Source organism: Podarcis raffonei, chromosome 13 (genome assembly GCF_027172205.1).
Source record: "Podarcis raffonei isolate rPodRaf1 chromosome 13, rPodRaf1.pri, whole genome shotgun sequence".
Taxonomy (NCBI): domain Eukaryota; kingdom Metazoa; phylum Chordata; class Lepidosauria; order Squamata; family Lacertidae; genus Podarcis; species Podarcis raffonei.
In genome coordinates this window covers 54,193,359-54,208,861 of record NC_070614.1, presented here as the reverse complement: position 1 = coordinate 54,208,861, position 15,503 = coordinate 54,193,359, and the positions used below count along the sequence as shown (strand labels likewise).

Below are 15,503 nucleotides of genomic sequence, written 5' to 3'. Positions count from 1 at the left end.
TCAGGGGTTAAATCTTGCTGCTTCGGCAGCGGGGGCCCGTTCCTCACCAGGAGCAGGCACTTGCAGCAGTGCAGAATTGAACCCAGCCCCCCTCCACCATCAGGAGGGGGGGAATGGGACCAAAATGGATGATTCCTGGATTCTATCTGCTCCAAGTCCACTCTGAGGAGCGAAGGGAGGCTTTTGGGCTGCCGCAACGCCACCATTCAACCCAGGTAACTTTAAAGAACTCTGAACAAGTAGGCTATTAAACCAGCCAGCCCCTCTGTGGGGGATGGGGGGGCACCCTAGACACCTGAGCCCAAACCATGAAACTGGAGTATGTACCTAATTCAGGTCCCATCCTCTTGGGGGTGCGCCTAAAACGTTTGGCTCAATCCCAGAGCTCCTTCCACACTTCCTCCATCCTCTCCATCGTGACTCCGTGGACGGTCAGGGACTCCTTGTACGCTTCGGGCTCGTCCTTGACGACCCCACACACCTGGAAGCGCCCCTCGTGGCGAAGGGTGATGCCGGCCGCCAAGGCCAGGAACCCCAAATACGGCTCGTCGAGAGGGAAGACGGGCAGCTGCAGGGAGACTCGGTAGAGCTCCGGGATCAAGGCTCCGGGCAGGATGGTTCCCCCCGCGATGAACGGCGGGTAGTGTTCCAGCGGGTAGAGGAGGCAGGGCACCGCGGCGTCCCCCGTCCTCACGACGGGCTCCTCGTTGGCCAGGTTCCCGTGGATGAAGTCAGACGCTTTGGGGAGGTCCTTCAGGTACTGTGTCAGCTCATAGGGGTTCACAAAGATGTCGTCGTTCGCTGCAACAGCAGGACATAAGGGTTAGCGCTCGGTTTCCCGTTAGCACAGTTCCTACCACTGGGGTATTGTTTTATTTGGAATTCTTTAACATCGTACCATTCCTGTATGTTTCCGAGCACAATTCAAAGTGTTAGTGCTGACCTTGAAAGCCCTAGGTAAAGGTAAAGGGACCCCTGACCATTAGGTCCAGTCGTGGCCGACTCTGGGGTTGCGGCGCTCATCTCGCTTTATTGGCCGAGGGAGCCGGCGTACAGCTTCTGGGTCATGTGGCCAGCAGGACTAAGCCGCTTCCGGCAAACCAGAGCAGCGCATGGAAACGCCGTTTACTTTCCCGCCGGAGTGGTACCCGTTTATCTACTTGCACTTTGACGTGCTTTCGAACTGCTAGGTTGGCAGGAGCTGGGACAGAGCAATGGGAGCTCACCCTGTTGTGGGATTTGAACCGCCGACCTTCTGATTGGCAAGTCCTAGGCTCTGTGGTTTAACCCACAGCGCCACCCGCGTCCTCTTGAAAGCCCTAAACAGCCTCAAAGGCCCAGTATACCTGAAGGAGCATCTCCACCCCCATCGTTCTACCCGGACACTGAGGTCCAGCGCCGAGGGCCTTCTGGCGGTTCCCTCTCTGTGAGAAGTGAGGTTACAGGGAACCAGGCAGAGGGCCTTCTCGGTGGTGGCCCCCGCCCTGTGGAACGCCCTCCCACCAGATGTCAAAGAGAAAAACTACCAGACTTTTAGAACACATCTGAAGGCAGCCCTGTTCAGGGAAGCTTTTAATGTTTAATAGGTTATTGTATTTTAGTTAAACATTTTAGTTAAACAAACATTAAAATGTCACACATTAAAAACCTCCCTGAACAGGGCTGCCTTCAGATGTCTTCTGAAAGTCTGGTAGTTGTTTATCTCTTTGACATCTGATGGGAGGGCATTCCACAGGGAGGGCGCCACTACCGAGAAGGCCCTCTGCCTGGTTCCCTGTAGCTTTTCGCAATGTTCCTCTTCTGCATCAATAACTGGATAAGGGTAAATGCACAATACCCCCAAAGGAAAAAAGGGAGTTCGTCAGTCGCGCATGTGCAGAAGCACTAAATCACACTATGCGCAGAAGCGCCGAATCGCAACCCACATGTGCCGCCGGTCGCGAACGTGCCTCCTGCACGGATCGCGTTCACAACCCAAGCGTCCACCGTAGTCCCAATGCTACAATTCTCAGGATTCTCCACTGAAAGAAAAGACCAAACCCCGAAAGAAACAGGTGTGTGGCCCCTCCCCACCCCCCCACCCCATAGCTTTCAACCGTCCCTTATTTGGCGGGAAAGTCCCTTATCCCAGCGCCGTGTCCCGCTGCTGTCCCTTATTGATGATGTCCCTTAAATTTCCCGGGTTTCAAAGGAAGCAGCTCCTCTCCCTCCCTCCCTCCCTGCCGGCCAGGGAGGAGGGAGGCTCCAACTGTGTTGCTTGGCTGCGTTGCTCACCCAATAAGGAGTCTTAGAACGACTGGGGGGTGGAGCTTGCATGCCTTGTGCTGATCAAATCGGCCGCGTTGCCTGGGGACTCGCCTTTGCTCAGCGCTTCCCAGCAGAGAGGGGACGGTGGTTTTTCTTGCTGCATCCCACCGCTTGAGGCTTCGTTTGGCTGCTGGCTGGGCTTTCTGAGGGGCTCAAAAGTTGAACATACCTGTGCTTGGAAAATCCCTTATTTCGGCTGCTGATCCCTTCTTTTTGAAGCTGCTGGTCCCTTATTTTCAGCTATGCCCCAACCTCACCTGTACCCACTCACCTTTGAAGACATAGGCCACCCCTTGGCAGTGGTTGTGGACCCATTGGAGCAAGCAGCGCTCCTTCAGGGACTGGTTTCGGGGCGACTCCCCAAAGTCCCACCACAGGACGTCCCCGAACACTTGGATTTCCTGCAGCAGCGCCTGGGCCAGGCTGTCTTCGGAGGCCGTGGCCACCAGGAAGACAGGCTGGAGGAAGAAGCCGTCCATCGGCCTCTGCTGGGCCCAGGTGCGGCGCAGGACAGCTCTCCTTTCCCAGGACGCCGGGTGCGACTTGATGGCCAGGAGGAGCAATGGGGCAGGCCAGGGGCCGCGGCACCAGGCGTCCTCAGAGACCAGCTCCCGGCAACGATAGCTTTGCAGGTGCGGGTACAGGGCGAGGTGGACGCCGAGGTCCAGCTGGAAGCGGCAGCTGCCCATCTGCAAGACGACGGACCTGCGGGTGGCGAAGACATTCTCCCAGTGGGTCAGGCCGATGTACAGTATGATGGAGACCAGGAGCCCTACTGCGACCCCCAGGTGGAGGGTCCTTCGGAAGGGGAGCTGTGGAAGCCTGTAGAGAGCCAGGAAACGATTCTTCATTACTTAGTTTCGTGGGACCACAAGGACCAGCTATTATTATTATTATTATTATTATTATTGATACAACAAGAAAAGAGAAAAGACAAATACCAAATTTCACACAGGAATAACCATAGACACGTAATTTTCTTAACAAACGATAAAATATAAATTGGTCTTCACACTAAAGACCCAACCTCCTGTCTATTCCACATTTCGATTCCATATTACTTATTGCCAATACACGCTTTTATCATAATTAAACCTTTTCTTAATATACCTTAATGCTTATAACTACCTTGCAACTATTACTGAAGTTCCTCGAATGCTGCAACAGAGTTTAAACTACTATACAGTGGTACCTCAGGTTACATACGCTTCAGGTTACAGAATCCGCTAACCTAGAAATGGTGCTTCAGGTTAAAAACTTTGCTTCAGGATGAGAACAGAAATCGTGCTCCGGCAGCAACAGGAGGCCCCATTAGCTAAAGTGATGCTTCAGGTTAAGAACAGTTTCAGGTTAAGTACCGGCCTCCGGAACGAATTAAGTACTTAACCTGAGGTACCACTGTATTTATATTTCAAATATTCTTTGAAAACCTCCCATTTTGAGACAAATCCCTGTTTTGATTTATTCTTTATTTTTTCTGATAGACTGTCTAATTCGGCATATTCTGTCAGCTTTTGGATCCAATGTTGTATAGAGGGGATTTCATTACTCTTCCATTTTGCCGTGATAAGATTATTATTATTATTATTTATTATTATTTGAATTTATATACCGCCCTATACCTGGGGGTCTCAGGGTGGTTCACAAAATAAAACCAAGATATAAAACCACAAAATACCTAATGAAAACAAAAGCAACGACCCAATAGCCCCCCCTCCAAAGCACATTTTAAAAGGGCATAGGATGTCAACCAAATCACCCAAAGGCTTGGTTGAAAAGGAACGTTTTTGCCCAGCAAACGTTTTGCAGAGAATGCCACAAATGGGGAGCCACTGCAGAGAAGTCCCTGTTCTCGCCTTGCCATCCTCCAGACCTCTTGAGGAGGCGGCACACGAAGGAGGGCCTCAGAAGATGATCTCAGGGTCCGGGCTGGTTCATATTGTTAACAGAGAAATCTGAGAGCTCCCTTGGACAAAACAACAAGGACACTAGCCAGGAAGACCAGAGCAAAACAGCAGCCAGTCGGCTTGGTCTTGATTGAAGGCTGTCGCCACAGGACTCCCACCTGCCACCAGGTGGAACAAGATGGAAGCCCCGAACAAGAGAGAACCCAAACTTTTATTAGCTGCTAATCCCCATGTTAAAGGTAAAGGTAAAGGTACCCCTGCCCGTACGGGCCAGTCTTGACAGACTCTAGGGTTGTGCGCCCATCTCACTTAGGAGGCCGGGGGCCAGCGCTGTCTGAAGACACTTCCGGGTCACGTGGCCAGCGTGACAAAGCTGCATCTGGCGAGCCAGCGCAGCACACGGAACGCCGTTTACCTTCCCGCTGGTAAGCGGTCCCTATTTATCTACTTGCACCCGGGGGTGCTTTCGAACTGCTAGGTTGGCAGGCGCTGGGACCGAGCAACAGGAGTGCACCCCGCTGCGGGGATTCGAACCGCCAACCTTTCGATCGGCAAGCCCTAGGCGCTGAGGCTTTTACCCACAGCGCCACCCGCGTCCCCACAATCCCCAAGTTACACCCCCCAAAAAACCTACATCACTAATACATCACGGTTACATCATGAAAGGGGAGGTCTGGTGGCCGTAATCTGAGCATCCTGGACCCTGCCCCATGGTTCTCCTTGCCCTCCACCAAACACCCATCAAGTGAAGCAAAAGAGATATTTACATTTCCCTGTTTCCCAGCTAAGTTAATCACACCCTTTTCTCTTCATCTGGGTTTGCTATTTCTGGAATGGCTACCTGTCTGGCACTCAGGTATCAGGAGGCCAGGGATTATCGCTCAGGCAGAGGGGCTGCTGAGGAGCTGAGCTCACAGGTCTATATGAGTTTCTGAAGTTTTCCCTGTGAGCCAGTACATAGATACACTTATCAGCGAATTCTTACATTTGGTATCGTGCAGCAAAGGCCCTTTGAATAAATAGGAAGAAACTCTGATGAAGTGTTTTGTGGGGACAAGTCACAAAAGTGATGGTGCTGATTTTGGTAGTGGGCTGCATGTGCATGATATCTGCTGGAGGGGCAACCCCCCCCAAACCTATACATAAATTCCTGCAACAATATGGAAAGAAGCGGTCTTTGAGGTCTTGCGGTCCTGATCCGTTTAAGGCTTTGTAGGTCAAAACCAGCACTTTGAATCGGGCACAGAAACTAATCAGTAGCCAGTGCAGTAGGGCCAGGATCGGTGCAATATGCTCAAACCGTCTTGCTTCGGTTTGCAACCAAATTCTGCACTAGCTAAAGCTTCTGAACTGTCTAGTGTGATAGGAATTTTATGGTCTTAGACGTATGTTAAATGTTCATAAGTGTACCAACCAAGCACATACATAGATCAGCACAGGAAGACCGACCTGGAACCATTTTGATTCCCAAACTGTCCCCAACCGATCAAATGTTTTCTCTGCAAGGTCAAAGGAAAATGGAAAAGCCTCTCCATTGTCTTTTCCTTCACAAATCCTGTCTTAAGGGTATGTCTGTGTTTGAATAGGGTGTGAGCCTGTGACCTGGCCCAGGAACTAAGTATTTATCATTACAAAAGACTGGCCAGGCTCCCCAGGTAATCCAATCAAGTGAGCATTAATAGGTAACCTGCCAGACCAGCGATAAACAAGGACAGGAGAAAAACATTCAAATTTCTGTTTTAGACCGCCTTTTCTGTGATGTAGGTATGATGTATCTGAGGGGTGGTCTTAGGTTACACCCCTTCTGTGATGTATGTATGATGTTTCTGGGGGTGGTCTTGATCTACAGGGTGGCAATTTCAAAAGTCTTTATAAGGCCTTGCACACCATTTTTCTGGGTCCCTCCTCTCTCCTGCGGGTGAGGGGAGACCCTGTTGCAACAGATCAATAAAGATCAGGCTTACTAGCTGCTTTGCTTCTCAATATTCTCTGCTTGGCCTCTGTTATCTTCTCCTACCAATAGGGAACCTATGTAAGGACTCTATATGGGCTCTTGGATACCCCATTAGGGAAAAGGGCAATTTTTGTTTACAACACTAGTTCCATTGCATGTAAACCGACCCGGGCTTTGCACTGGTCTTCTGAGTTAGGCCCTTCTCTGTGTGCACATTTCTGCAGTGGCTCCCCCGCCCCTTGTGGAATGGTCTCCTCAGAAGGTGGGTTACCTATGAAGAGATCCTAATGAAAACAGACAGAGGTTGGAAATTAAAGCCTTACAATTGTATCGAGGATGTTTTAACAGGATGGCTGCAATTCCACCAAGTGAATGATGTGCTTATGAGTGATAAGAAAGTAGGATTTAATGATTTTTTAAAAAAATCCAGATTTCAAATTGAATTGTTGGAATGCAGAACCAAATTATTACTCAAAATGTACAATTTTTTTTATTAGAATGGTACACCAAAGACGAACAAAGGAGGTGTTGATAAAATGGGCAATGGATTTTGCGTACAATATCGAGCATGATGCGGGGGTGAGATTGTGGAATGAGAGTCTAAAATTTATAGCATGTGCCACCCTGAAAGAAAATATAATGAAAATGATGTACCCCTGGTACTTGACACCTGTGAAATTGGCAAAAATGTATAGGATGAGTAGTAAATTATGTTGGAAATGTAAAGAGAAGGATGGCGATTTTTACCACATGTGGTGGCCATGTGAGAAATCAAAATCATTTTGGGAACTGATTTACAACGAATTGAAAAAGATGCTTAAATATACCTTCCCCCCAAAAAGCCAGAAACCTTTTTTGCTGGGCTTGATGGGAGAGGAAATTGGAAAAGCAGATCAAAGTCTATTTATGTATGTGACCACTGCTGCTAGAACTTTGTTTGCCCAAAAATGGAAAATACAGGAATTACCAGCGGTGGAGGAGTGGCAGACGAGAATGATGGATTGCACGAAACTAGAAAAAATAACCTGCAAGATCCGAAACTAGGAGGAAGCAAAATTACAAAGAGACTGGAGTAAATTTATGGATTATATAAATAACAACTGTAGAAATTTGAAGGCACTAGTAGGACTGAAATAAATCTTACGATGTGGACTTGATAAAAGAAGAAGAAACTGCGGGAAGTAGACTGAAATAGGAAAACATGTTGGAGGGAGGGAGGGAAGTCATTGCTTGGCAGAGTGATGGACAAGGAAGTGTGTGGATGATTGTTGAAATTGTATAGTTAAAGCTCTGGTTGTCCCAGTCGTGATGTATGGAAGTGAGAGCTGGACCATAAAGAAGGCTGATGGCCGAAGAATGGATGCTTTTGAATTCTGGTGCTGGAGGAGACTCTTGAGAGTCCCATGGACTGCAAGAAGATCCAACCTCTCCATTCTGAAGGATATCAGCCCTGAGTGCTCACTGGAAGGACAGATCCTGAAGCTGAGGCTCCAAGACTTTGGCCACCTCATGAGAAGAGAAGACTCCCTGGATGTTGGGAAAGATGGAGGGCAGAAGGAGAAGGGGACAACGGAGGACGAGATGGTGGGACAGTGTTTTCGAAGCTACCAGCATGAGTTTGACCAAACTGCGGGAGGCAGTGGAAGACAGGAGGGCCTGGCGTGCTCTGGTCCAGGGGGTCACAAAGAGTCGGACACAACTAAACGACTCAACAACAACAACAAAATGGAAAATTAATTAAAAAAGCATTTGGGGGAAAAAGGAATGCTCTTCCCAGGGATGTTTGCCTGGCGCCTCCGTTATTTATTTTTAGGCGCCAGGCGAAAACGTTCAACCAGGTATTTTGGCTGAGTAATATTCTACAGCCGAAAAACCCAAAGCTAGTCTAGGCTGCATCCACAGGTGTCCAGAACAAGGGAAGTCATAATCCCACCATATTCTGCCCTGGTCAGACCACACCTGGAGTCCTGTGTCCGGTTCTGGGCACCCCAATTTAAGAAGGACATGGACAAGCTGGAAGGTGGGCAGAAGAAGGCGACCGAGATGATCAGGGGCCCAGAAACTGAACATTGTGAGGAATGGTTGAAGGAGCTGGGTATCTTTAGAGACTGAGAGGGGATATGATGGCCAACTTCAAATATCTAAAGCGCTGTCACACGGAAATGGAGCAAGCTTGATTTCTCCTGCTCCAGAGCGGAGGACCTGAACCAGTTGATTGAAATTGCAATACAAGATACATTTATAAAGAAACCAGAAGCATTTCTCTTGGGTATTGTTGGAAACGATATAAATAGAAAGGAATGTAAGCTTTTTCTATATGCAGTAACAGCAGCAAGAATATTATTGGCCCAAAAATGGAAGCAAGAAGAATTACCAACGATGGAAGAATGGAGGATGAAATTAATGGACTATGCGGAACTTGACAAACTAAAGGGAAGGATCCGAAACCGGCGGGACCAGAAGTTTACCGAGGACTGGAGTAAATTTACGCAGTATTTGAAAAGTATTTGTGACAACCAGATGACCAGTTTGTAGGTTTGCAAGAAGTTCTGTGAGGAATAATATTAGAAATATTAGAAATATTGCAAAAATGGAGAAGGAGATGTGATATGTTAAGAATGTAAAGGCAATATTGTTAGGAAATGCGTAAGAAGTGATTAAGATGGAGGATTATCAGAGGTGCTGATGGAAGTCCAATAAGAATGTATTTGTGATAAATTGTGTGGTATGCTTTATAATTTTGTATGTTAAAAACCAATAAAAATATTTTAAAAAGAAAAAAAGAAATTGCATTAAAAGAGACCGACCAATTACTGCAGCCAGTCAGGTTATAGCGAGTAATTGGGAAAATGCAGAAGAGCTAGGGGTGAACCAATGGAGGAATAAACTGAATCATATTATAATTTTAGAATACCTGACTGTGAAGATACACAGAATGAAAGGGTTTAAGGTCAGTGAGAAAGAGGAGGATTGGTTTGAGAAGATATTGAATTATTTGGGTAGGTTTGAACAATTTGGGGCAATTAAAATGTTAAAAGTTAAATAAACCTTGTGGAGGGAGGAGTGTTAAGGTTTATAGAAGTGTACATATGGTTAATTTGAATATGATATGATTGAATATGTATATTATTGAATATGTATATTATTGAATATTTTATACCCAATGTATCAGCCGCCTGGGGGATTTCACTGTTTGTGTTTTGGTGGTTGGTAAAAATTATATATACACCGTATTTTTTGCTCTATAAGACGCACCAGACCACAAGACACACCTAGTTTTTGGAGGAGGAAAACAAGAAAAAAAATATTCTGAATGTCAGAAGCCAGAACAGCAAGAGGGGTCGCTGCGCAGTGAAAGCAGCAATCCCTCTTGCTGTTCTGGCTTCTGGGATATTTGCGCAGCCTGCATTCGCTCCATAAGACGCGCACACATTTCCCCTTACTTTTTAGAAGGGAAAAAGTGAGTCCTATACAGCAAAAAATACGGTATATATATGTGTGTGTGTGTGTGTGTGTGTGTGTGTGTGTGTGTGTGTATACACATAAAAAGAGACTTACCTAATGTTAGGAAGGGCTTTCTGAGGTTGTTAAATCTTTTATTGGGTTTGAAATTACTGGCTGGCTACCTCGCCTCAACCCGAGATTGTTTTATATACATTTTTACTGTTGATGTTTGTATTCTTAGATTCCTTTGACGTGTTTTACGGTCCCGGGGGCAGGGTGCAACAATGGAAACCCAGTATTAAAAACAGTTCAGAACAACTTTACAACCGCAGATATATGCGCAGTCCTAAAAAGGTACATCTTGAGCGCCAGAAGCCCCGGGAGGGAGAGCATTTATTTCATTGTGAAATCTCTTCCTGGGATGCACCCTGAAGAAATTTATCTCTCTATCTCACGCACATATCTGTGATTGCTTTCAGGAACCCAGATTTTATTGCATGTGTAAAAACCATCTCAAACCCAACGAGATGCGGGATGAGGGAAAAAAAGAAATCTGCGTAGAGGAAGGCTTCTTGAGAGAGGAAATGAAGCAGGGAACTGCTTCCCCTGATAAATCGGTTGCTTCTGCAAAGTTGCCAGAGTTAAACCGAGCCCAGATCCTGGCTGGGCCCACGACGTCCCTGCAAAGCGGTCCAGAGGCCTAACCTCTTCGTCAGACCCGCTTTGCAAAAGCTGGGGACAAGGAAGCCCCTGCAAGAATTGCACCCCTCCTTTGTCTCTGCACCCCACTCCTGCCCCCAAAAGCCCCCCCACTCCCCCTCTACCTACCTACCTGCCAGCAGCAAGCAGCAGCTCCCTGAACTTCAGGGCAGCCATCTTTGTTGAGGGCAGCAAACAGGGCCCAATCCTGCAAAGATCAGGCCTGGCTTGAGCCGTCGCGGTGCGTCAACATGCAAAGCCCTGGATAGTGCGATAGGAATTCTGGGGACTTAGATATATGTTCAACGTTCATAAGTGCACCAACCAAGCACGTACTTTGATCAGCACAGGAAGACTGACCTGAAACCATTTTTATTCCTCAAACTGAGCAAATGGTTTCTCTGCAATGTCAAAGGAATATGGAAAAGCCTCCCCATTGTCTTTTCCTTCACAAATCCTGTCTTAAGGGTATGTCTGTGTATGAATAGGGTGAGCCTGTGACCTGGCTCAGGAACTAAGTATTTATCATTGCAAAAGACTGGCCAGGCTCCCCAGGTAATCCAATCAAGTGAGCATTAAACAGGTAACCTGGCAGACAGGAGGTAAACAAAGCACTCAGATTTCTGTTGTAGACCGCCTCTTCTGTGATGTATGTATGATGTATCTGGGGGTGGTCTATACCTACAGGGTGGCAATTTTAAAAGTCTTTATAAGGCCTTGTGTGCCATTGTTCTGGGTTCCTCCTCCCTCCTGCGTGTGGTGAGTAAGGACCCTGTTGCAACAGATCAATAAAAATCAGGTTTACTAGCTGCTTCCTTCTCAATATTCTCTGCTTGGCCTCTGTTATCTTCTACTACCAATAAGGAACCTACATAAGGACTCTATATGGGCTCCTGGATACCCCCATAAGGGAAAAGGGCAATTTTTGTTTACAACAATAGTAATGCAGATATATTGTCATAGGAATTTGGGAGGGTGTGTGTGTGTGTGTGTGTGTGTGTGTGTGTGTGTGATCCTGGCCCCTCAAATAGTCATTGCAACTTTTTATTAGGGAAATCTCATTGAAATTGCTACGAACGACATACCCGCCAACATTTCTACAATGAAAATAGGGACGTCCTATTCCATAATAATAAAAAAGGTATGTATATATATATATATATATATATATATATATATATATATATATAAAAAATAAATGTTCATAAATGCACCAACCAAGCACATACATCCATATATAAACCACATGTCTGAAACCCCACAGAAAGTCCTGAAACCATTTTGTCCCTCCCAAATTAACCTCAAACATTTCTCTGCAAGGTCGAAGGAAAATGGAAAAGCCTCCCCATTGTCTTTCCCTTCACAAATCCTGTCTTAAGGGTATGTCTGTGTATGAATAGGATGAGCCTGTGACCTGGCTCAGGAACTAAGTATTTGTCATTACAAAAGACTGGCCAGGCTCCGCAGGGTATCCAATAAAGTAAGCATTAACAGGAAACCTGCCAGACAGGAGGTAAACAATGCACTCAGATTTCTGTTGTAGACCGCCTCTTCTGTGATGTAGGTATGATGTTTCTGGGGGTGGTCTTGTATTCCAGGGCGGGCAATTAAAATGTCTATATAAGGGCGGGCACACCTGGGTTCTGGATCCTCCTCTTTCTCCTGCATGTGAAGGGGGCACCCTGTTGCAACAGTTCAATAAAGATCAGGCTTACTAACTGCTTTGCTTCTCAAAATCCTCTGGTTGGCCTCTGTTATTTTCCTCCGACTGATGGAGAACCTGCAAAGGACTTTATAAGGGCTCTTGTGTTCCCCATAAGGCAATAAGGGCAGATTTTTTTTTTATTACAATAATAACTTTATTATTTACACCCCACACATCTGACTGGGTTGCCCCAGCTACTCTGGGCAGCTTCCAGCATATATAAAAAACATAATAAAACGTTAAAAAAACCAACACTTCTCTATACAGGGCTGCCTTTAGGTGTCTTCTAAAAATTGTATATTTATGTACCCCCTTGGCTTGGGGCGGGGGTGTGTGTGTCACATAACTCCATACCCTCCAACATTTCTCTGATGAAAAACAGTGACGTCTTAAGGAAAAGGAGGGCATTCTGGATCAAATCAGAAACCGGGACGGCTTCTATAAATCCAGGACTGTCCCTGCAAAAAAGAAGACCGCTTCTCAAATGTCCAAAATATTTTCTTCCATGTCACCGAACTGTTGGCTGGGGGTTGCAATAAACTTGGTAAATAGTTTCAGGTAGGTAGCCGTGGTGGTCTGACATAATCGAAATGAATAAATAATTTTTAAAACAAAAATTCAGTAGCACCTTAGAGACCAACTAAGTTTGTTCTGGGTATAAGCTTTTGGTAAATCGCGATCCTTTGCAGTGGGAATGCAAGATCGGGTGAGGTTTTGGAATCTGGTTTTTTGACAGAAACGACAGCATATGACTAAATAAGGTATTGTTTGCCATCCAGAATTAGTGTTATGGACTATCTTGGCCCCGCTCACTCTGATAGAGTGGTAATGGATAAAATGACACATAATTTGATATTTCAGCACAGACCAGAAACTGCACACGTTTTTATGATTTAGCATTCCTTTGTGACTCATACGGCAGAACCGTCATTTCCAAGCCAAGACTGGCAAATCTGGAGATTGTCTTGTTAATTTATTTGTAAGACACATTTATGTGTTGTAGAAATACATTCGCAGCAGCAACATAGAAATATAAAACCTTGAAAAACCTGCACTGGTCTCTATGGTGTAAGAACTTAGGGACTTTGGCTATTGCGGAAAAAAATTATACCTAAACTGTGCACTTCCAGTGGGATGATGGGAGTTGTAGTCCGAAAACAGCTGAAGACCCAAGATTGGGAAACAGTGGTTTAGAGTGTGATAAGAATATTAAGGTCTTACATATGTAATAAATGCAAACACGTACATAAATATATAAACCACATGTCTGAAAACCCCACAGAAAAAGAGTCCTGAACAAAATGACCTCAATTATTTCTCTGCAAGGTCAAAGTGGAAAACCTCCCCATTGTCTTTTTCCTTCACAAATCCTGTCTTAAGGGCACATTTAAGATACGAATAGGGTGTGAGCCTGTGACCTGGCCCAGGAAATAAGTATTTGTCATTACAAAAGACTGGCCAGGCTCCCCAGGCAATCCAATCAAGTGACCATTAAACAGGTAACCTGGCAGACAGGAGGTAAACAAAGCACTCAAATTTCTGTTGTAGACCACCTTTTCTGTGATGTAGGTATGGTGTATGGAGGGGTGGTCTTGAGCTCCAGGGCAAGGAATTTAAAATATGTATATAAGGGCTTGCACACCTTTGTTCGGGGTCCTCCTCCGTCCTCCTGCGTGTGAGGGGAGCACCCTGTTGCAACAGATCAATAAAGATCAGGCTTACCAGCTGCTTTGCTTCTCAATATTCTCTGGTTGGCCTCTGCTATTTTCTCCTACCAATAGGGAACCTATGCAAGGACTCTGTATGGGCTCTTGGGTACCCCATAAGGGGGGGGGGGAGGCAGATTTTTGTTTACAAGAGGAAGAGGCGACATGATAGAATCATAGAATCCTAGAGTTGGAAGAGACCACAAGGGCCATCGAGTCCAACCCCCTGCCAAGCAGGAAACACCATCAGAGCACTCCTGACATATGGTTGTCAAGCCTCTGCTTAAAGACCTCCAAAGAAGGAGACTCCACCACTCTCCTTGGCAGCAAATTCCACTGTCAAACAGCTCTTACTGTCAGGAAGTTCTTCCTAATGTTTAGGTGGAATCTTCTTTCCTGCAGTTTGGATCCATTGCTCCGTGTCCGCTTCTCTGGAGCAGCAGAAAACAACCTTTCTCCCTCCTCTATGTGACATCCTTTTATATATTTGAACATGGCTATCATATCACCCCTTAGCCTCCTCTTCTCCAGGCTAAACATGCCCAGCTCCCTTAGCCGTTCCTCATAAGGCATCGTTTCCAGGCCTTTGACCATTTTGGTTGCCCTCCTCTGGACACGTTCCAGTTTGTCAGTGTCCTTCTTGAACTGTGGTGCCCAGAACTGGATAGGTGTTTGTAAAATTAAAATTGTAAAATTATGCACAGCCTGGAGAAAGTGAAGAAATGCTTTCCTTCCTCTCTCAAAACTCAAAAGCCCCACATCACTTCCCAAGGAATTCAGAGAAGTGTATTTTCAAAAAGAGCAAAGTGCCATCTCAAGGTTAGAGCTGGTCTATTTGGTTAAGCACTGAATTGCCATTGCACAGTTCCGTTTCACGCCGACCAGAAGAAGATTTACGAAACAGAGATTGAAATCCGGTTCTCTCTTTCGTCGGATTTCCGTCGGCAAATATACACAGAGAGTTATTCTCTCGGACTTATTGCGAGAACTTTGGACCGCTTGGGATATTGAGTAGTGTGTGTTGTTGCTATTATTTTGGCCTTGTAAATATCATTTAAGAAGGTGTCAAATTTCTGTACATTACTGTTAATGAATTTTTGAAAACCATATACAGAGTTATTTAGATAAAAAAGAAAACAACTGTGAAAGAAATAACCCAGAGATGCATTTTAAATAAAAGGAGACATTCTACTCGTGTAAAAACACGCTGATTCCCGGACCGTCCAGGGACCGGATTTAGAAGGCGATTGGGCTGGATTTGGCCCCCAGGGCTTAGGTTGCCTACCCCTGTACAAGACGTTCGGACACCAGCTTGGCTGTAGATTTGCACAGGGTTAACTCCCGAAAATGTCCTGCGAGGCAAGTAAACATATGCAAATAAAACCATATATGACCGTCTCCAACGACCGTCATTAAGGACTGGGAACCCCTGGAATCTGTCGCCAGGGTAGCAATATCCTGCACAGTGTGTTTTTGAGAAATATTTCTTAGGAAAGATGCCACCAATGGTCTTGAGTTGCCAACGAGTGAGGTCACTGCCACCCGTTGATGTGAGATTTCTTAATAATAATAATAATTTATTATTTATATGCTGCTCATCATCCGACTGGGTTACCTCAGCCATTCTGGGCGGACTTCCAACAAATTAAAACAAAAGAAGACGTCAAGCATTAAAAACTTCCCTGAACAGGGCTGCCTTCAGATGTCTTCTAAAAGTCAGATAGTTATTTATTTCCTTGACATCTGACGGGAGGGCGTTCCATAGGGCGGGCGCCAAGACT

General features: G+C 45.9%; 1 protein-coding gene across 2 annotated transcripts; it reads right to left on the bottom strand.

Annotated features, from left to right (window-relative positions):
- Nucleotides 1–100: 100 nt before the first annotated feature.
- Nucleotides 101–10,557, bottom strand: LOC128400762 (acetylgalactosaminyl-O-glycosyl-glycoprotein beta-1,3-N-acetylglucosaminyltransferase-like). Of its 2 annotated transcripts, none has more exons than XM_053363225.1 (3): nucleotides 10,445–10,557; nucleotides 2,579–3,129; nucleotides 101–801 (listed from the first exon to the last, which is right to left on the bottom strand). In XM_053363225.1, exons 1-3 carry the CDS (start codon nucleotides 10,486–10,488, stop codon nucleotides 374–376), a joined length of 1,023 nt encoding a protein of 340 aa, XP_053219200.1. In that variant the 5' UTR covers nucleotides 10,489–10,557; the 3' UTR covers nucleotides 101–373. The 2 variants fall into 2 exon arrangements, with proteins under 2 accessions (XP_053219200.1, XP_053219201.1); XM_053363226.1 differs by having other exon boundaries at nucleotides 10,441–10,537.
- Nucleotides 10,558–15,503: the final 4,946 nt, after the last annotated feature.

Coding starts and splice junctions, on each gene's coding strand:
- LOC128400762 (XM_053363225.1), bottom strand. CDS start 10,488: ATGGCTGCCCTGAAGTTCAGGGAGCTGCTGCTTGCTGCTGGCAG. Junction 3,130..10,444: donor CTGCTGCTTGCTGCTGGCAG/GTAGGTAGGTAG, acceptor GGCTCTCTACAG/GCTTCCACAGCTCCCCTTCC. Junction 802..2,578: donor GGTGGCCTATGTCTTCAAAG/GTGAGTGGGTAC, acceptor CTGCTGTTGCAG/CGAACGACGACATCTTTGTG.